At 33.2% G+C, this 18119-nt stretch overlaps 4 protein-coding genes across 5 annotated transcripts in view; 2 read left to right on the top strand and 2 right to left on the bottom strand.

Annotated features, from left to right (window-relative positions):
• LOC129792487 (STAM-binding protein-like A) overlaps window positions 1-18119 on the top strand; it is a 781560-nt gene that overhangs the window by 81197 nt on the left and 682244 nt on the right. The gene's annotated exons all lie outside the window — the stretch shown is intronic.
• On the bottom strand, window positions 338-2028 carry LOC129792549 (mannose-1-phosphate guanyltransferase beta). Its single transcript, XM_055831682.1, has 3 exons — window positions 1629-2028; window positions 862-1561; window positions 338-759 (listed from the first exon to the last, which is right to left on the bottom strand). The coding sequence occupies exons 1-3, from the start codon at window positions 1791-1793 to the stop codon at window positions 524-526; spliced, it is 1101 nt and encodes a 366-aa protein (XP_055687657.1). The 5' UTR covers window positions 1794-2028; the 3' UTR covers window positions 338-523.
• Window positions 2055-3349, top strand: LOC129792560 (pseudouridylate synthase TRUB2, mitochondrial). Its single transcript, XM_055831725.1, has 2 exons — window positions 2055-2283; window positions 2352-3349. Exons 1-2 carry the CDS (start codon window positions 2163-2165, stop codon window positions 3263-3265), a joined length of 1035 nt encoding a protein of 344 aa, XP_055687700.1. The 5' UTR covers window positions 2055-2162; the 3' UTR covers window positions 3266-3349.
• LOC129791715 (uncharacterized) overlaps window positions 5312-18119 on the bottom strand; it is a 30283-nt gene continuing 17475 nt past the window's right edge. For both annotated transcript variants that reach the window (XM_055830025.1, XM_055830033.1), the window contains exons 4-6: window positions 17866-18036; window positions 10660-10822; window positions 5312-7466 (exon numbers count right to left, since the gene is read on the bottom strand). In XM_055830025.1, coding sequence (XP_055686000.1) covers window positions 7207-7466; window positions 10660-10822; window positions 17866-18036 — 594 coding nt within the window. In that variant the 3' untranslated portion in view covers window positions 5312-7206. The remainder of the gene's footprint in view (window positions 7467-10659; window positions 10823-17865; window positions 18037-18119) is intronic.

Below are 18119 nucleotides of genomic sequence, written 5' to 3'. Positions count from 1 at the left end.
GCAGAAAAATGTGCAAAAAATGTATTTTCCGAGTGGAAAATCAAGAGAAAAACTCCTGAAAAGTACAAAGAATGCGGAAAAATTGGCAAAGAAGTTGAAAATTGTTGTTTTTTTGGCAGAAACCGACGATATCCATATTTGAATTTTCAATATCCGTTAGAAATCTAATTTTTTCCAGCGCAAGACTCCCGGACCGCAGATCCTCCGCCCTAAGGAAAAGCCTGAAAATCGCATTAGATCTGAGATTTTCTTACAAAATAAAACCACGAGCTAGAAAAACGCAGCTCCTTTGGAATCGACCCAGCCGTTTGAGAGAAGTTCTTTTGCAAACACCAACTTTCTCTTTATTTTTTTAATTTTTATTTTAAACTGTGTTGTACAAAGTTTGCAAAAGTAAAATATTTTTTAGAGGGCCACGTTGACACTTTTTGTCTGTTAAATTAGCAATAATGGCAATAATAATATTTTAATATTGCGATCGCTGATCCTCTGTGAAAGAATTCAGTGCTTTTGGTGAAGATTTTTACATGATAATTTGGGGCTCTGGAACGCTGTGAGCGATGCTTTTGTGTGGCAACACCTGCCCACCATTGATGTAGATCTCATCTTTGACGATTACATCCTCCCCGAGGACTGTTGTCCCTTCGAGTCTCACCCAGCGCCCAACTGTGGAACGCCAACCGATGATGCAACTGTCCAGCCAGGAATGTGATCTCACGATGGCTCCATTGAGGATTGTTGAGCGTTTTATGCAAGCTCCTGGAATTTATCGAAAGAGAGATAAAATGTTTCAGCTTTATCAGCAATTCCAGTAAATTTTTATAAACAGGAAGGAGGAAAGAATGCTGCAAATAAACAAACCATCTTCGACCACAACATTAGGTCCGATCGTTACATTTGGTCCAATGCGGCATCCTGTGCCGATTTTCGCTGTGGGATCAACAAGAACATTGCCCACAACACCAGGACCAGTGTACAGGTCGTCTGGCTTCTTCTGTCGCACCGATGTGAGGTAGAGGCACATGCCAGTGAGGAAATCCTTTGGCTGCCCCACATCCATCCAGAATCCACTCAATTCCATGGCATACAGCTCCTTTTCCTGCGACATCACCGGGAAGACTTCCTTCTCAATTGACGTGGGTTTAATCTCAATCCTGGACAGCACTGATGGGTTGAGGATGTACAAGCCAGCATTGATTTTGTTACTGATGAACTCCTGTGGCTTCTCGATGAAGCTATCAATGCACCCAGCTTCGTTGTACAGTACCACCCCATACTTGGAGGGTTCCTCCACTTTGGTCACCACAATTGTTCCCTCCTTCCCGTGGGCTCGGTGGAATGCTTCAAGCTGCTTAAAGGGGAAATCGCAAATGACATCGGAATTGAGAACAAAGAATGGTTCAGGGCTGGCGCAGAGGATGTCTTTAGCCAGGGCAAGAGGTCCTGCTGTGCCCAGGGGTTCAGTTTCGTGCGAAAAGACCAGCTGAACACCCAATTTCTCAGCTTCCTGCCTCAGTTCGGCTTCCATTTGCTCAGCACGGTACGACACGGCCAAGATGACCTGCAACGGAACAAAGGTCACTGATGCAATCTACCCACATCATCCACGCAATGCACTGATAAGGCACCTCAGTGACTCCTGCATCGACAAGAGCTTCCATTTGATGCATCAAAATGGGTTTGTTGGCAAACTCCACAAGAGGCTTAGGGCGGCTGAGGGTCAGAGGACGCAGCCGAGTCCCATAGCCACCAACGAGGATAAGAGCTCTCATTCCCTTCCGCGGATTATCCATTTTCCCTCCTTCTCCCAACACTTTCCAGCACTTTTTGCAACAAAAACACACACAAAGGAAGTTTCTCACGGAATTCTGACACAATTTTCCAAGAATACGCTATCGCTGCATTTGCGGTAAATACTTGAGAAAATTCCTCTTTTCTCGTGATTAATTTATTTTATGTCGCGAGAGATAATTTCCACCGAACACGTCACATCACACTGGAAATGCAAACAAATCGCTGATCCCGCAGTTCAGCCCAAAACTGGAAAGCCCCAAACTTTCCAAGTAAACTTTCCCAAAACATCTCACATAACCTCAAACTATTTCCAGTCTTTCCAACAATTTGGTCAAAATACAAAACAAAGTGAAAGAATTTAATTTTCAATGATTGTTCGTGATTCCGCGGCTATTTTTCGTTCCCTTAATGGGATTCTGAATGTCTACAAGCCAGCGGGGATTTCTGTAAAACGCACCACAAATGCCATCATCACAAATCTCTGCAAAGGTGAGATGGATTTTGCAGCCTCCCATGCTTTATTACCTTTTTCACTGATTCCTCGTTAAATATTGCAGATCTCAATCAACTGAGTGTCCGGGAACCACGACAGAGGCTTTCCTTTGAGAAGACAGCTGAAGATTCGTTTGCTCTGGATGTAGTTCCGGACATTGCTGATGACATTCGGGTTGTGGGGGAGAGACATCAAATTGCCGACTTCAAATGCCAACCAGCAATTACCCTGGGGCACCATACCAGTGGTGTCCTTCTGCTGGGACTCAATTCTGGCACACGGGATGCCTTCAAGATACGCATAAATCGCCCAGTTCGTGTTTACCGTGTTTCCGGGCGTTTTGGAAAAGCCACAGAGACGCACTTCAGTAATTCAAGAATCATCGCGAGATCATCGTACGGGCATGTTTCTCATGGAAAGATCATGGGGTTACTTTCTTCCCTGCAGGCATCGCATCAGAGAAAAATGTTTGAACTAGCTGGTGTAGACATTCAGACGGAGGCAGCGTTCAACTTAGCCAAAAAGGGCACAATACGACCAGCATCGAGTGAACTTCCTGTAATTTATGGGATAACTCTCGTGGACTTTACCAGGCCCAACTTTACCCTTGAAATTCATGCATTGAATGAGAATGAAGACTACCTGGCGACGCTTGTTCATGAAATTGGACTGGATCTCCGTAGTGTGGCTCATTGCACAGGGATACGATGCATCCGGAGTGGCTACTTTTCCCACGAACAGAGTCTTCTTAGGCACAACTGGACCCTTCCGGATATTGTGAAAAATCTGAAGGAGAATTCAGTGATAATTCATGAGAATCCCAGTATATTTCGGCAGGAGAGCTCAGCATTGGTTGACATTGAGGCGCAGAACCCGGATAATTCATACCAAGGGCAAAATGGGATAAATATAAACCAGATTACTGAAAAATCAGCTCTGGATCCTCCTGAACAAATTGATCTGCAAACTTTTAGATAAAATCTTAAATTCAGCAATTTAGAGATCATGAAAATCTTGTTTTGTAGCTTTATTTTATAAAAAAAAAGATTTTTAATTAATGAAGTTCCCCTAGACTTCTCTAACCCTAGGCTGATTAGGAAGGCGCTCTGGTTGTCTTAGTGTTGAATTAATTCTAGATTAGGTCTTCCCTGACATTCGAAGTCCTCGGGTGCGTGGGGTTTTCCTGCAGCAGATGGGATCACCAATTCTGAACGGGGGAAGAATACTAAAGATTGGTTCCCCGCGAAATCTTGAAAAGGCACCTTAACGTCTCTCACCTCCCCCTTATCGGAATCATCCCACCTTTCGGAAAAATTTTTACGAGTCCTCGCCTTTCAGAAACAGTGGAAGCCAAAGCGATGGAGTCTGCACCTCGCAAAATAAGTCTCCATCGCAGCCAGATTATCGCACTGGACCGAATTTAAATTATCCAAAAGGCTCCAAACCGAAGCTTCGCAGGGGTATTGCGAGCGATGCAACAGCATCCCTACAGCGCTGAATTTGCCATCGAAGCAGAGCAAGGACGGCCCAAAATAACGGTATTTAACAAGCCAAGCGCCCCAAAAGCTTGCGCCAAGAAAAAGATGATGAAGAAATGATACAAGAGAAACCGAGAAAGATAGGAATTCAAGTAGAATTTACCAACGATGATAAAGGGATAGAATTCGTAATCACCATAAAGTTGCAAAGGATATTTGCATATTGTCGTTTGCATCAGCACTTGTCGTAAATATCTTCAAACCTCATTAAAAAATAACATTTTATACGACAAGTACTGATACAAGCGACAATATCCTCTTTGAGTATTTTCTTCAACATTCAAATTCTCTTACCCTGGTTGATATTGCGATGATAAGACTAATATTGTAAGAGGCTTCCGATGTTCGTCAGAGGAAAATTCCCGCTCACCCAAGGAAAAGCAGCAATTTATGCCAAAGCTTTCGAGCCCAATTGTGGCTCTTCTTCAGTGGCTGAAAGGACACATTTATTTCAATACATTGAACATAAGTTTTTACATAATTACATAATTTTACTCAAACAATTTTGAGAACAATAAATCTTTCAGACAACTCCCTCCCACTCACTTTTGCTTGTTAAATTAAATTGTTTGAGTAAAATTATGTAATTATGTAAAAACTTATTTTCAATGTATTGAAATAAATGTGTCCTTTCAGCCACTGAAGAAGAGCCACAATTGGGCTCGAAAGCTTTGGCATAAATTGCTGCTTTTCCTTGGGTGAGCGGGAATTTTCCTCTGACGAACACCGGAAGCCTCTTACAATAACAAAAAACGTCAGAAACAAGAAGAAAATATAAGACTAATATACTCACCAGGGGGTAGACAAAGCCCTTTTTTACCCGAACACAGCAAATAATGGCGGACGGTTTGCAGAGAAATTAAAGGATGAAAATGACGTCACTTTATTTCCAAAAAGTGCATCAAAATTTTTAAAATCAGTTTTAGTGCATTAATCTTCGTGAGACACCCCTCAAAAGCTATCAATCGATAGAATATTAAATTATCTATCCAGTAGTGGTGGATTTTTTCAGATTGAAGCATTTTCCTGGGTGTCTCAGCGAGTGAGCAGTGAATTCCTATGGAAATAGTATCTTTGTCTACCCCCTGATACTCACCAAAATCGAACTTTTCGATGCTTCGAAGTGTTGAGAAAAAATCGAAGCACTGCAAAAGAACTGCTTCGTTTTTAAAATGCTTTGATTATTCGAATAATCGAATAAGCTTCGAAGCTTCGAATAATTTTTAGATATTCGAAGCTTCGAAGCTTTTTGAAATATTCGAAGCTTCGAAGCATTTTAGGTATTCGAAGCGGATGGACGACTCGTTTTAAAAATGCACAATTGAGCTGCGCTTATTTTTGTGAATTTGCATAGCTTTAAGAACTTTTCTTAAAAAATTATCCTCTTGCCTTTTCTATTTTCTTTCCGTGATTCTGATTCAAAAACCAATTTTTGATTTTCACAGAATTTTTATTTTAGATTATTTCTTATATGAAAAGTCATATCTTCGATAAATGCAATGGGATGTATTTTTTTTTCTTCTTATAAACAGAATAATTTCACAATATTTCAGCAATTCTCTTGACAATTTGCAAGAAAAAAAGGTAAATTTTCAAAAACATTCACAATTTTCAATTCAGAGGGCAATTTTACTGCGTTTAATAGTAATAAATCATGTCTTTTGGTCCTTTAGCAATTTCCTCCTGTAGGGAAATATATAATGCATTAGTGCTAGAGTAGTTTTTCTTCTTCTTTTTTTTAGTAAGTCTTATCACACACAAATTTTGATAAAAAAGGCAATTTTCCCCATTGAAAAAAATCATTGTTTTTTTGCATAATATTTTGGTCACAATTCGTATGGAATGTTCTTCGGTAATTAATTTTATTTTATTTCAGCACGTTTCTATCAAAAAGACAAAAAATGGTAATGTATAAAAATGTGACAAAATTCGTCACTTGAATTACAAATTACATTTATTATTTTTTTCATTATGTTTATATTCGTTTTACAATAAGAAATATTTGATTAAATGCATATGTTTTTTTTTTTTTTTTAATATTTCTTGCAAAAACTACGTTTTCAAAAATTGAATGTCTTTTTTCGATTATTTTCCTCTATTTCGCATTTTGTTTCTTATATATTTTACGATATTATTTATGGCTTTTTTTATAAAAAAGATTTTATTTTGTAAATATTCATTAATTAAAGAAAAGTAAAGAGATGACAGTGAAAAATTTCGCATGAAAACGATTGAAAAGAATTTTTATTTTAGAGGAATGAAGAATGTGATTTAATAAAAAATGGAAATTGTCATTTATCCCCATTTTGTGGATTTTTTTCATTTAAAATTAATATTGTTTAAAGTGTCTTTAATTTTTTCTCTTATTCAACGCTTATTTTAGAAACAAAAAATCTACACACAAAGCCCGAGAAAATTGTTTTTCCTTCCATTATTCTCATTATATTTTCACTTTCGATATATCACAATAACTATTTCTCATTTTTTTTTACTTATAAGTGTATAAATATTATTTCTTAATATTTTAAATTTACGAATAGACGAATATTTTTTATGTATAATAGTTTGATTAGTGTTGTTTCGTATTTTCCTGTTCTCTAGCTTTTTATTTTCTTTTTTTTTGCGGATGTGCACAAGACTTGTGAATTTAATACAAATTTATGATTTTTTTTCTATAAAGCATTTCCTTACATTTAACACGATTTTTCATTTTTAATTTTACGTTTTCTTTTCGTATAAAAAAAAGTCATGCAGAGCTTTCAAAATCGTTTCTGCTTTAACGCGTAAATGTTTACACCATAGAAAAGAAGCTGTTGTTGCTTTAAGAACATTGTAAAAAACAAACTTTTATCAAAAATGTTTTTTTCGGTAAATTTTATTATTTCATAATTTTCTGTTTTTTTTTTCTACTTAAAATCTCATTTCATTTTCCCCCTTCCGATTTTTTAATTCTTCACTTCCGTGCGAAAATTGCTATTTTTTTTTGTTAAGGTTAATTTTCAATTCTAAAAACTACAATATTTTTAATTCTTTGATTCTCATCTTCACAACTTTACAAAAAAAAATTCATAATAGTAATATTTCTAACGGCAGAGTTCAGTGATCTTCTTTTTTTCTCTTTCTTTCTTCCTCTCAGCGGGAAAAAACATATAATTTGACAACTCAGGTGGTACACTCTAAATGAATTTCATTTCTTTTTTTTGTTGTATTACATTGAATGTATACCGATAAAATATGTATTCCGGAAGGAAAGAAAATGCAAAATTAAATTTTTACAATTTTTTGAGCAAAATCATTTATGATTAAATGTTACTGCGTTGAGTGATGGAGCCATGGGGGAATTGTGTCCCACCGGGAGCTCCTTCACTCATGATCCCTCTGTTAGAAAAGTAAATCCGTCACTCGCGTACCTTCACTCCATGCCACCGTTTGCTCATCTGTCGCTGGCTTTAGGTACTGCAAACTCTCGAGATCCCCATTCAATTGTTGCTGCTGCTGTGGCTGCTGCTGATGCGACTCACCACCACCTGTAGCACTTCCGGGTGACTCCACCAACGGCGAATTTCGCTTTACACCCAACTCAAAGTCTGTACTCAAAGCACCACCCTTGGCGGGTGTATAGTTAGCCAATGGTGTTAATCCTGCAAAACAAAAAAGATTAAATCAATAATTAAACGATAAGATATCAATTTTCATTATAATATTATCCCCCCTCTGATAGCAAATTTAATTGCGATGTAATAAAGTGAATCACAAAATAAATTCTTTATATAGCTATAGGTAGGTGGTTCAATTTCCACCCATCAGGGATAGAAGTTGAAGGGAAATATATATTTGTGGATTTTATCTTGGAATGTCATAGCACTTAAAATCATAAAAATCACAAAATGAACATCAAAAATCCATTTCTTTATCTATAAAATGCTCAATTTGAAAGCTAAAAAAATCAAGTTCAATTAACTCGTTGCAAAATATCACATTGACTCTCCTAATTGGTTTATTTTTATCAAAATTAAAGACCATTCAGAAGATCTTAATCTAACTGGATTCTTTTTTTTACTTCCAATTTTATATGAGAATAAATCATACTGTAAAGTCGGGGAATTTTACCCAAAGAATGTAATTTTGAGAAGGAATATTTTTGGAAAAAATCAAGAGAAAAATCGTAGAAATTCTAGGTGTAACAAGGGAGGATTTACGATGTCTAAACGTTCTAAGTTCTAAAGCTTAGAAAATTTAGATACTTCTTTGAAGATTAAAATAAATTATTTTTATGTTAAAAATTGAACGAGCATTAAACGTTAAAAAATGAATTTTGAACGTTTGAAAAAGAACATCAAATGCAGAGAGAAAAAAAGATCAAAATTAGAAATAAATGTCAAATTATAGAAAGGAAATGTCAGATCCTAAAAAAATTGTCAAATGTTAAAGAAAAGTCAAACGTTTGAAAACAAGTAAAGAATAATTCGAATACAGTAGCCATTAATTTGTTTTAAAATTAATAAAACTGTTTCAAAAATATTTAAAAACCTTTCACGAAGGTTTCTGGATTAATAAATCTCATCTGAGAAGGGTGTACCCTAATCTAAAGACAAAAGCTACCAGATTTTGCAGTATTTGTAAATCATTTAATATTAATAAATTACATTTTAAAAAAATCAATTTTAATAAAAACTGGAACTATTTTATGGATCGCAAAATTAGTTGTTTTACAGCAAAGTTAATTAGTTAATTTTTATTATTATTATCTACATATATAAATATCTCGTTTAACCAGCATAATATTAGCCTAAATAATAATTTTATTTGTCATTTGAAATTTAATTCATTTCGTTCAATCTCTTTTAATTTTGTTTCCTTTTCTTTTGATAAAATTTTCTTGGCTTTCACGGCCTTATCAATAGAGTCTTTGCATTTCCTTAAAAGAGTGATAAGAGAATAGTGTTGACTATTAGTTGTAACAAGCACTGAAACACGTAATCTGAACACTCACTCATGATGATAATTTAATATGTAACTTTAAATCAACACGCATTTTAATAAATTAAAAGTGTCTAGAAGAGTATTAACCTCTAGGCCGCCAAGCGGGGTCGTTGAACGACCCCAGCCCTATATTTCGTGCTATAACTTAATAAATATAAAAGATACCATTCCCATCTTTTGGAAATAAGTTCTTTGGTTATCTGAGGAGGTTGTGTAAAAATTTCAGCTCAATCCGACCACCACAAGAAAAGTTATTAAGGAAAATGTAGAAGAAGGGAATTCAAAAATTGGTGTAACGGCCATGCTGCGGAAAATTTCTTAGAATGAAGTTAGTCACATCATAAATCATATGGTTGATGGGGGTTGAAGGGTTGTGTTTACTTTCTCACTTTACCATCTCAGTGTCAGAATTATCGCGAATAAGTAACATAAACAACATAAAACATAATTAGAAGCATATAAATGTGCAAAACAATAAAGAATATTCGAGAAATATTGCCATTTATCACGGTGCGGGAAGTGAGGGGAATGTGGGGAAGTAGTGAAAAAAAATAACAGTTGCGGTCAACTTCGTGGCAAATTTCTCACGAAGAAAGTGTGAAAAATGAGTGAAAAATGTTTTTCCCTAATATCTTCTTCTGCGTGTTTCCGGGTGGCGAATTTGTGATGCAAGGGGCAAGAGGACTATATAAGGAGTCTAAAGGTAGTGACCCGACAGTTCCCGGTTTTATAGTTTATGAGAAAATCGACTTCCTTCTTGGGGTCGTTCAACGACCCCACCTTGGCGCTCTAAGGAAGCTCCAAGGTCTTGGCGGCCAGCAGGTTAATCTTATCATAAATCATTATTTTTATTCCAATAATAAATTCTTTTATATCTTTCTCAGCAAAGCAAATAATTCCATGCAATATTTGACAAATTCCTTCCAAAGAAAAGATCAAGGAAAAACTATTTATCATCAATTTCTTCATAAAATAAAATTATTCATCGTTTTTTTCCATTGAAAATTCTTCCCATAAGGCTAAAAAAATCCATCAATAACCGACCAGAGTATGTATATCTTGCATATATGAACATCTCGTCAAGAGTCTCTCACTTCAAATAATAAAATGTTAATAAAATAACATTTGTTCTGCAAGCTTAGCATAGCACACACATACAACGTGTGTGCTGTCTTGTAAATGTGAAATCTCTGACTTCAGCAAATAATTAATTAATCTGATTCCTTTTTCTTCTACTTTTTTTTTCATCTCTTTCTCTCCCTCTCTTCATCACTATAACTTACTCCATTGAAATAATATTCCACGCATAAGAAATCACACGAAGAGCACATATAGTATTTTTTTCTTCCAACTTCTTCTCCACCACTCATTGCCATATATTTATTTTGTGGAATTAAAGACAAATAGAAGAAAATTATTATATGTCTATATGGTTTAAAAGAGCATTCCGAGGAGAATCCACAAATTAATCAACAATGGCATTGTAGTGCGTCTAAATAAAATACATTAAAAAAGAGTACAAACTCACGGGAATATATAAAATGGTTTTGAATATAAAAGAACTAACGAATGAGAGAGAAAAAAAAGTGATGAAAGTGATGACAACTTTTGCTTCTTTTATAACAATTAATTTAACCTGTGTACATTTTTTTCTCACTTTGATCTTCTTAATCTTTGCTTCTTTTTTTTTCTTTAACTCTTCAACACGTTATACCATGAAGGGAAAAAATGTGCAAGAAAAAAAAGAAATCGTGAGAAATGACATCGAAAAAAAAGTGTCTGACAGAGGGAAAGGAATTGAAAAATTCATATAAAAATTATGATAAAAATGCTTGTAAAAAAAACACTCACCAAGTGGAAGAAATTTCTGATATGCTGATGAATTAAATGATTTATCATCCATCAATCCAGACTTCCCATTGCTCGTCATATTCAGCATTTCTTCCTTCTGCGATGTTTCCGATGGGTATTCATATGTCGATGTGAGGGAGTCATCGAAGCGAATTTTCCATTGCTATTAATAAGAGAATGAGAAGAATTTCCTATGAGCTTTTTTTTCATCTTCAATACAAAGTCGTTATAATCTGGTTCAAATAAGGAAAATTTTCTAAATATCTCCAATGCGCGATACTCTCTTGTTCAATTTATATTCTTTCAATTCCATTCCGCATTTTATTGGTTGAGAAGGTACTTTGAGTACAACGAAAAAATATATATATTAGAGACTTATGGGTAAAATATCTGCAATGCGTGATGAAATAAAATCTTTCTGTCTCACTGAATTTCTCACTTTAGAGACGATGATGCTGAATGAAGTGGAAGAAAAACGGAAACACCGTAGAAATGGGTGCAAAATTTAATTTAAAAAAATAACAATAATTAAGTTTATATTTGCATATTTTAACGCAATAACAATATATTGTATTATCTCATGAAATGTAAGGAATGAAGAAGTGTGATGAATTTAAAGAGAAAGAATTCTTCGAAGTAATTATGATATTTTAGCATTCATCCAGATTTTTTTAAATAAAGTTTTTGACAAAATTCACTTTAGGGTTTTTAAGACATCATGCAAAAAGTTGTAGAGAATCTTAAATAGTTTAATTAAATCATACCAGATTTTTCTTTCTTACTAGCTCGAAAAATTGAAAATAATTACCCAAAAAGCATAAACTACGCTCCTATTTTACTGCAATTTGCATTTTTGTACACGAAGCAAAAGCTTCACTGCTTCATTAGATATATTTTAAACTCACATGGAGTAAAAGCTAAATAAAAAGGTCTTCCTGGAGTCAAAAAATTGCCTCCTAACCTAAAAATATCAAAACCCTGATTTTTGCCCACATTTCAAATGCATAGAAAAGCAACACGGTGGGTGTTATTATGGTGAAAGAAAAACCACGCCCTATTGAATCTTATTTTTTGTTATTTTCACACCTGTGTACTGCTTAAATTGATGCTTTCTGGTTATTTTCCGTGAAGCAGTTAAAATTGAGCATCCCAAAAAAAGTGAGTTATAATGAAGGCGTGGCTTATGTCTTTTTGAGGAAATCTTTTAGAAATCTTATCAATTGACTCCAATGGAATACAAAGAACTGATAAACCTATTCAAGTTTCTTTGAATATCTTATTATTCCTTACAACATTTTCGTGTCGCGCTATGTTTCATCCCAGATGTCCCACCTACTTGTATAATGCAAACCGTAAAATGAATAAACTCCTTTACAATTATCTCTTTAAATTTTCAATTCATAATGAATTCAGCGTGTTTGTGCGCACGACATATTTTACAAAAAAACCACTGTAATTATTCGATGACAAGTTTATGAACTATCTTATGTTTTTATGCTATTCATATCTTCAATTAATTTGTATCATTCTCTCTTTCTCCCCTAAAACACGTATTTTTCATTAGAAAACAATCCATTTTTGCCGTTGCAACGATTTTCTTCAACAAAGTGTCTGCACAAACAGCTGGGAGATGAAAGAGATTTTACAATTTGCGTTCAAGACACCGTACACAGATAGCAATAATTAAACATGATTTTCAATTGCTTCACTTTCATTTTCACAGTCGATGGTAATTATTGCTTCTTTTTTTTTTGCTCTCTGCCATTCTTTTTTTTTTTTGCTTAATTTACAAAAGTCACCGTCTCTTCACCTCTTAAATACGCACACAGCAATCAAATACGCATACCTTTCCTTCCTTTTCTTCCTGCTCACGCAGCAATTTGTGTGTAAAAAATTAATAATTACCCCTCGGTGACTGAAGATAAAGAAAAATGTTTTCAATTTTCTTCACTTTTCTCCCGCCACTGATTTTTTTTTATGTTGTTTTCTTTTCTTTCAGATCTATCACCGACAATTTGCAAACCGCATGTATTTTTTTCATGATTCTCTTATTTTCTCCTCAAGTCATAATATTATACCATTTTTGCTATTTTTTTTTCATTGTTCAACGTCTTCTGGCTGAACACTAAAATAAGACAAAAAAAATCTGCCCAAACTGATGATGAAACAATCAACAGTTATACCAAAAAAAAAGTACTTTAGTAGACATTTTCGAGATAGATCTTTTTTCTTCGCCTCTTCACTTCGTCTTGTTATGTGAAAATAATTGACAACGACAACTTGAGTTCTTTATTTTTTTCTTATACTTCGAGTACCTTTAATAGTTGTAACGGTTAATGAAATTACGTTCCCCATTGATTTTTGGAACATTCACAGGAAATTATTATCTTTTATTCCCAATATTCTCACCAAATGTTTGACTTTTTCCTCACACTCAAAAGCTCTCAAAAGACCATAAAAGAAGTCATGAGTTAGGTATATTATGTAGAAATCTTCTAGGGCAAAGTTCAGTGTAGAGAAAGAAAATCATTGACACAGCAAAATGGAATTTCTTGAGTGTGTGTCATTCAGTTTTGTTTTTACAAGAATAAATGGTTAATAAATATGGAATATTATTAACCTGTAATTATATTTTATGCTTAATTGCAGAGATTGACTTTGGCTTTTTTATGACAATGTACTCATTGAACTTTTCATGGTGAAGTACTTACATTCTTAGAAACCAATTAAATGGATTTCAATTATTTTTTTCTTGAAAAATTTGCAAGTCATGAGGGCAAGCTAGAGACAAAGCCTAAAACCTATTAATTTTCGACTATTGCAAAATCTTTTTCTATTTATGTAATGTTTTCAATCATGACAGATGAATTTCTAGTTGAAGATTTCAAGATTTATTATCTTGACATCAAAATGGCGTTGATTTATTTTGCTTCAAAAGAAGAAATGTCCAGGAAAAGCTAAAGATAAAAATTTAATTTTCCATCTAGAACGCGTCTAGATAGAATAAAGCTGTGAAGGAGAATGTTCTATAGAACAAGAAAAACCATAAGAAGTACCTAGCTTTTTTTAGAATGATTTTTTAGCTATTAAAACATTTTATTTATCATGTGTGCCTCAAAATGAATAAACTCCTTTCCCTCCCATAATTTTTGCATATTTGAAAGAATTTTAAACCATGACCTTAACACGTACAACATGCTGCAGATTACATTTCTCACACCAAAGATTCGTGATTTAGCAGCATATCTACACACTTTTAATGGATCTCCGTGAAATTACAAGACGATATGAATTTACTATTTGCAACTAATTTTTTGTAGAAAATTGCAAATTAGCTGAGAAGCAATTTTGTATTTCACTTGGAAAGTCTTCCTGCTTCCCAATATAACCATATGTTTTTGGAATTAAAATTTGCTTATTCATCTCTATTTATCGCAATTCGTAAATTTCCTCATAGGTAATGAGTGAACTTCTCTTTTTACATTAAAAGGTTTGATTTTATTTATTTTTTTAATAATTTTGTGATAATTTTAAGGGTTATCAAAGTTAAGTTTGGGGCTAATAAAGTCGGACAAAGTTAAGGTAAAGTCGTTTAAGTCATTCTTATATAAGGAATTTCCTATATTTTACAACATTTTCTAAGATCTTTGAATTCTATTTCAATTCAATATTATACTTCATTTTGAAACCCTATGCAATCAAGATTGAAAAATCGTTAAAACCTAAACTTCAAAATACGGGTTATTAACAGCTTTTCATAAATCTTCGACTAACTAAATTAATTCTCATTAATTTTCTATGAGAAGTAATACACAGCTAAAGAGTTCTTAGTTAGCATTTAAGTATTTATTTTTTTAAATTTTATGATTAACAAATATCATAAAATTAAAACATTTCCAGCCTTTAGATTTATTCCAACAGTTTTCCAGTCGATGCATATCAAAGAAGGTGGGTGTGTAAAGACTTAAAAGTTTTTACAGAGATAAGAAGTCGGTTTTGCACTTTAGAATATAAATCATTAGATCAGGAAGAAATGGAAGAGAATCAACATTGAAAAAAAGAAGATTTATGACATAAATTTGAAGATGGATCACGCTGTAAAATATGTCACTAACTGTATAACACAACTATTACGAAGAGGCAATTAAAACCTGCTCTATTCACATTAATTTCATTGCAGACTTCCCCGTAATAATTTCGTGCATTTTGAAAACTTTGTAGTTCACTCTTCCATTTAGTCAATTCTGTGTGTGGATGTTTTCTTTCCTTTTTTTCTGCTTTAATTTGTTTCACTACAAATTACTAAATGAAAGACATGAACGAGATATTTTGTATGAGTGCAAAGAACAGCAGAAATTATAGCAATTTATTTAGGAAGGAAGGTAAGTATATTTTTTTTTCTCTTTTCTCTCTTCAACCTTTCACAAAAGTCTCTGTTCTTGGATTTTACTCAATACGGTAAAATCTTCTCTGTCTCTGTAGTGGAAAAAGTGAATTTTGCAAGATTTTCAGTGATACTGAAAATTATAAATAATATTTTATGGAAATTTGTACCAAAGACTGTATTTATTTTCTTTTCTTTTTTGATGAATATTTCCCTGCAAACGAAGAGACATGCTTTTAAAATTATACCCTTTTTGGTTGCATCTCACACACAGAGTTTTTGAAACGTGTTTGGAAGGTGAAAACAAGAGCAAAGCACTTGAAAATGAGAGAACTGAAGTAGAATTATTGTAATTGCACGAAACGGTGCATTTTACATTTTATATCTACCTACATACTATGTACGTATACATATTATGTAGGTATATTTTCTTCAACATCTTCAATTTTCTTCTTATGTCTTTTTTTTCCAACACTTTGCGCTTGTCTTATACTTTCTCGCTAATTAAATGTTTTTATTCATGTTATATTTTCATTTTAACATTACAAACTATTTTAAATGGAAATTTTCCTCCCCCCGAAAAAAAAGTAACATCACGTAATACTTTTAAAGACGTCTTTTCTCTGAAATACAATAATACAATACAAGAGAAAAAAAGAGTGCTAAAATGTAGTTTTTCATGCAAGAATAAGATAGAAAAATTGTACATTTATTGACATTTTCGCAATATTTTTTATGTAAGACTTTGAGAGTTACTTTTAACACCCATTGCGGACTTTTTTCAATTTTTTTCTCTTCACCCTCTGTTCGTTTTCAATCAATTTTCTCCCTCATTCCTTACTGCAATGTCTCATTAAATTTATTTATTTGTTTATTTTTTCCATGTTTTTCTGCAATGACAAAAAACTGGCCATGGAAGTTACACAAAAAATGTTATTTTTGCTGCATTCTCATCCTATATTGCATGGGCAGAAACTAAACTCTCTTTTGGCCCGTGTAGAGCGATGATGAAAATAAAACGACAAACAGCTATTTCAAAATGGGTCACCAATTGATTATTTTTTCTTTCTCAATCTACTAATTTTGAATTCTTCTCTTTCCTCTGTGTGTAAGAACTTCATGAAAATAACGAATTTTCTTGATTAAATTTTTAAACTTAAAACCTTCAAGCCTGTAGTTTTGATTCAAAGTTAATTTAATCAAAGTACAAATCCCATAAATTGCTGGACAATGAATTTTCCTATTGAAAATTAATCTAATCATTAAACTAACTAATAGTATGAGAATAACAAATAGTTAATTATAGTGAACTGATTTTAATCAATGATATAAATCAAATTTGTTTAATGATACAATTAGTGATATAAACTAATAATTTCCTGATTCATCATTATGCACAATAGCCACCATTTAATGCTTGTTTGGCTTGAACATAATGTATTGAATAAAAACGTGAATTTATGTTTCTCTACAGTAGAGGAACGGATCTTGAAAAATTTCTCGTTGCAATAAAATTCACGAATTAAGGAGATTCGAAAGAAGAAAAAAAAAGGTAACCGGAAAAATTCTTTTCACTTTGCATTTCTTTAAAGAATACCAAGAAAGATGAGAGAAGATAAAGTGTATTGAAGAGAAAAAAAAAGTTTTAGTGAAATGCAAAAAAGGTGTATTCACGAAAGGTGGAAAGAATTGGAGAGAAGAAAAAAAAACTGAGAAATACCTTTCTTCAGTAATATTGTGAAGGTGGAAGAGAGATGTAAGAAAAGTGTGGTGAGTGTGAATTTATTCGAAAACAGCGAAAGTACCGCTAAGAACTCAATAAATTATCATACCATTAAAAAATTATTGATTAATTCAATTCACGTGGAAAGATGTACATATTTCTCTCTCTCTTGATTTGATTGAAATTCCATTGCGACCAGTGACATAGAGAGAATTTCAATATACTAAATATATTTTACAAACTACTTTACTATATATAGAATATAGGTGGACAATAAAGAGATCTTCAATCAATAGAATTCGACACAATCCATCAACACATGCCCCAATTTTGATTGTATTTTAAAAGCTCGCCAAAAAAAAAGAAAGAAATGTAGCACATTTAAGGTATTTAGAAAAGAAAAAGCATTTCTCCATTGAACCAAATCCCATTCAGGTATTCAATTAGGTTTGCAAAGAAAACTTTTTTTTATAATCAAAATATTTACGACTCTATTTTTTCCAAGAATGCAAATAGCAGTAATTCAGCAATTCGTAAAAAAAAGTTTTATAATTACTATATTAATTAAAAAAAGGAATAGCAATTCAATATTTTTCGCTTGGGTTATTTCATTAACCTCTAACAAGCCATGTGGAGGTCTCCCATGTACCATATTAGAGATTTGTATTTGTTTCGGCTGTTCAATTTTACTTTGTTTATTTTGTTTTAATTTAACAAAGATTTAATGAAATTGGTTAAAACAAAAATTTTGCAACTTCTTGAACGAAATTTAAAGAATTTTGGTTAGGTATTCACTTTTCTGGAAAATTTTGAAATCAGAATTTTGTAAAATTCAAAAAATTCTTGAACATACATATATTGCTTAGTGATTTTTTTTTGTAATAAGTAGATTAAGAAAATATTAATTGATAGCACCAATTTCACGAAAAAAAAAGACAAAATTTAATGGGCCCTCAGGGACCCCTCTTAGCGCTTCACGTAATTTTCAAAGCCTTGGCTTTTAAAAGGTTAATAAAAAAATATGGCTGACTTATTTATTTATTTCTCAACTCAATAAATTCTTAGAGCGAATGGAGAATATAATTTAACGATCTCTTACCTTACTGTCCCCTAGTTTGTGTCTCAAGCTGGATTTTCCATTGATGATCACATTATCATTTTCAAAATCCACATCACATGGCGACGGTGGACCCATTGTCCAGGAATCATCGGGATCTGTTGATGTTTCAAGAGGTGCATCGCCCAGAAGGACAAATCCTGATTCACCAGGCTAAAAAAAAGAAAAAAAAAAACATTCAACGACATAGGAAATAACTTGCCGTTTCGGATTTCAATTGAGGGTTGGAAAAAAAG

The sequence above is a fragment of the Lutzomyia longipalpis genome, chromosome 1, assembly GCF_024334085.1.
Source record: "Lutzomyia longipalpis isolate SR_M1_2022 chromosome 1, ASM2433408v1".
Classification (NCBI taxonomy): domain Eukaryota; kingdom Metazoa; phylum Arthropoda; class Insecta; order Diptera; family Psychodidae; genus Lutzomyia; species Lutzomyia longipalpis.
This window is presented reverse-complemented; position numbering and strand designations above follow the sequence as displayed.

Excerpts from the sequence above, each read along its gene's own strand:
- LOC129792549 (XM_055831682.1), bottom strand. The coding sequence starts at position 1,793 with ATGGATAATCCGCGGAAGGGAATGAGAGCTCTTATCCTCGTTGGTGGC. Across the intron at positions 1,562-1,628 it reads TCGATGCAGGAGTCACTGAG|GTCATCTTGGCCGTGTCGTA; the intron begins GTGCCTTATCAG and ends GTTCCGTTGCAG. Across the intron at positions 760-861 it reads TAATGTTGTGGTCGAAGATG|GAGCTTGCATAAAACGCTCA; the intron begins GTTTGTTTATTT and ends GATAAATTCCAG.
- LOC129792560 (XM_055831725.1), top strand. The coding sequence starts at position 2,163 with ATGATTGTTCGTGATTCCGCGGCTATTTTTCGTTCCCTTAATGGGATT. Across the intron at positions 2,284-2,351 it reads CATCACAAATCTCTGCAAAG|ATCTCAATCAACTGAGTGTC; the intron begins GTGAGATGGATT and ends TAAATATTGCAG.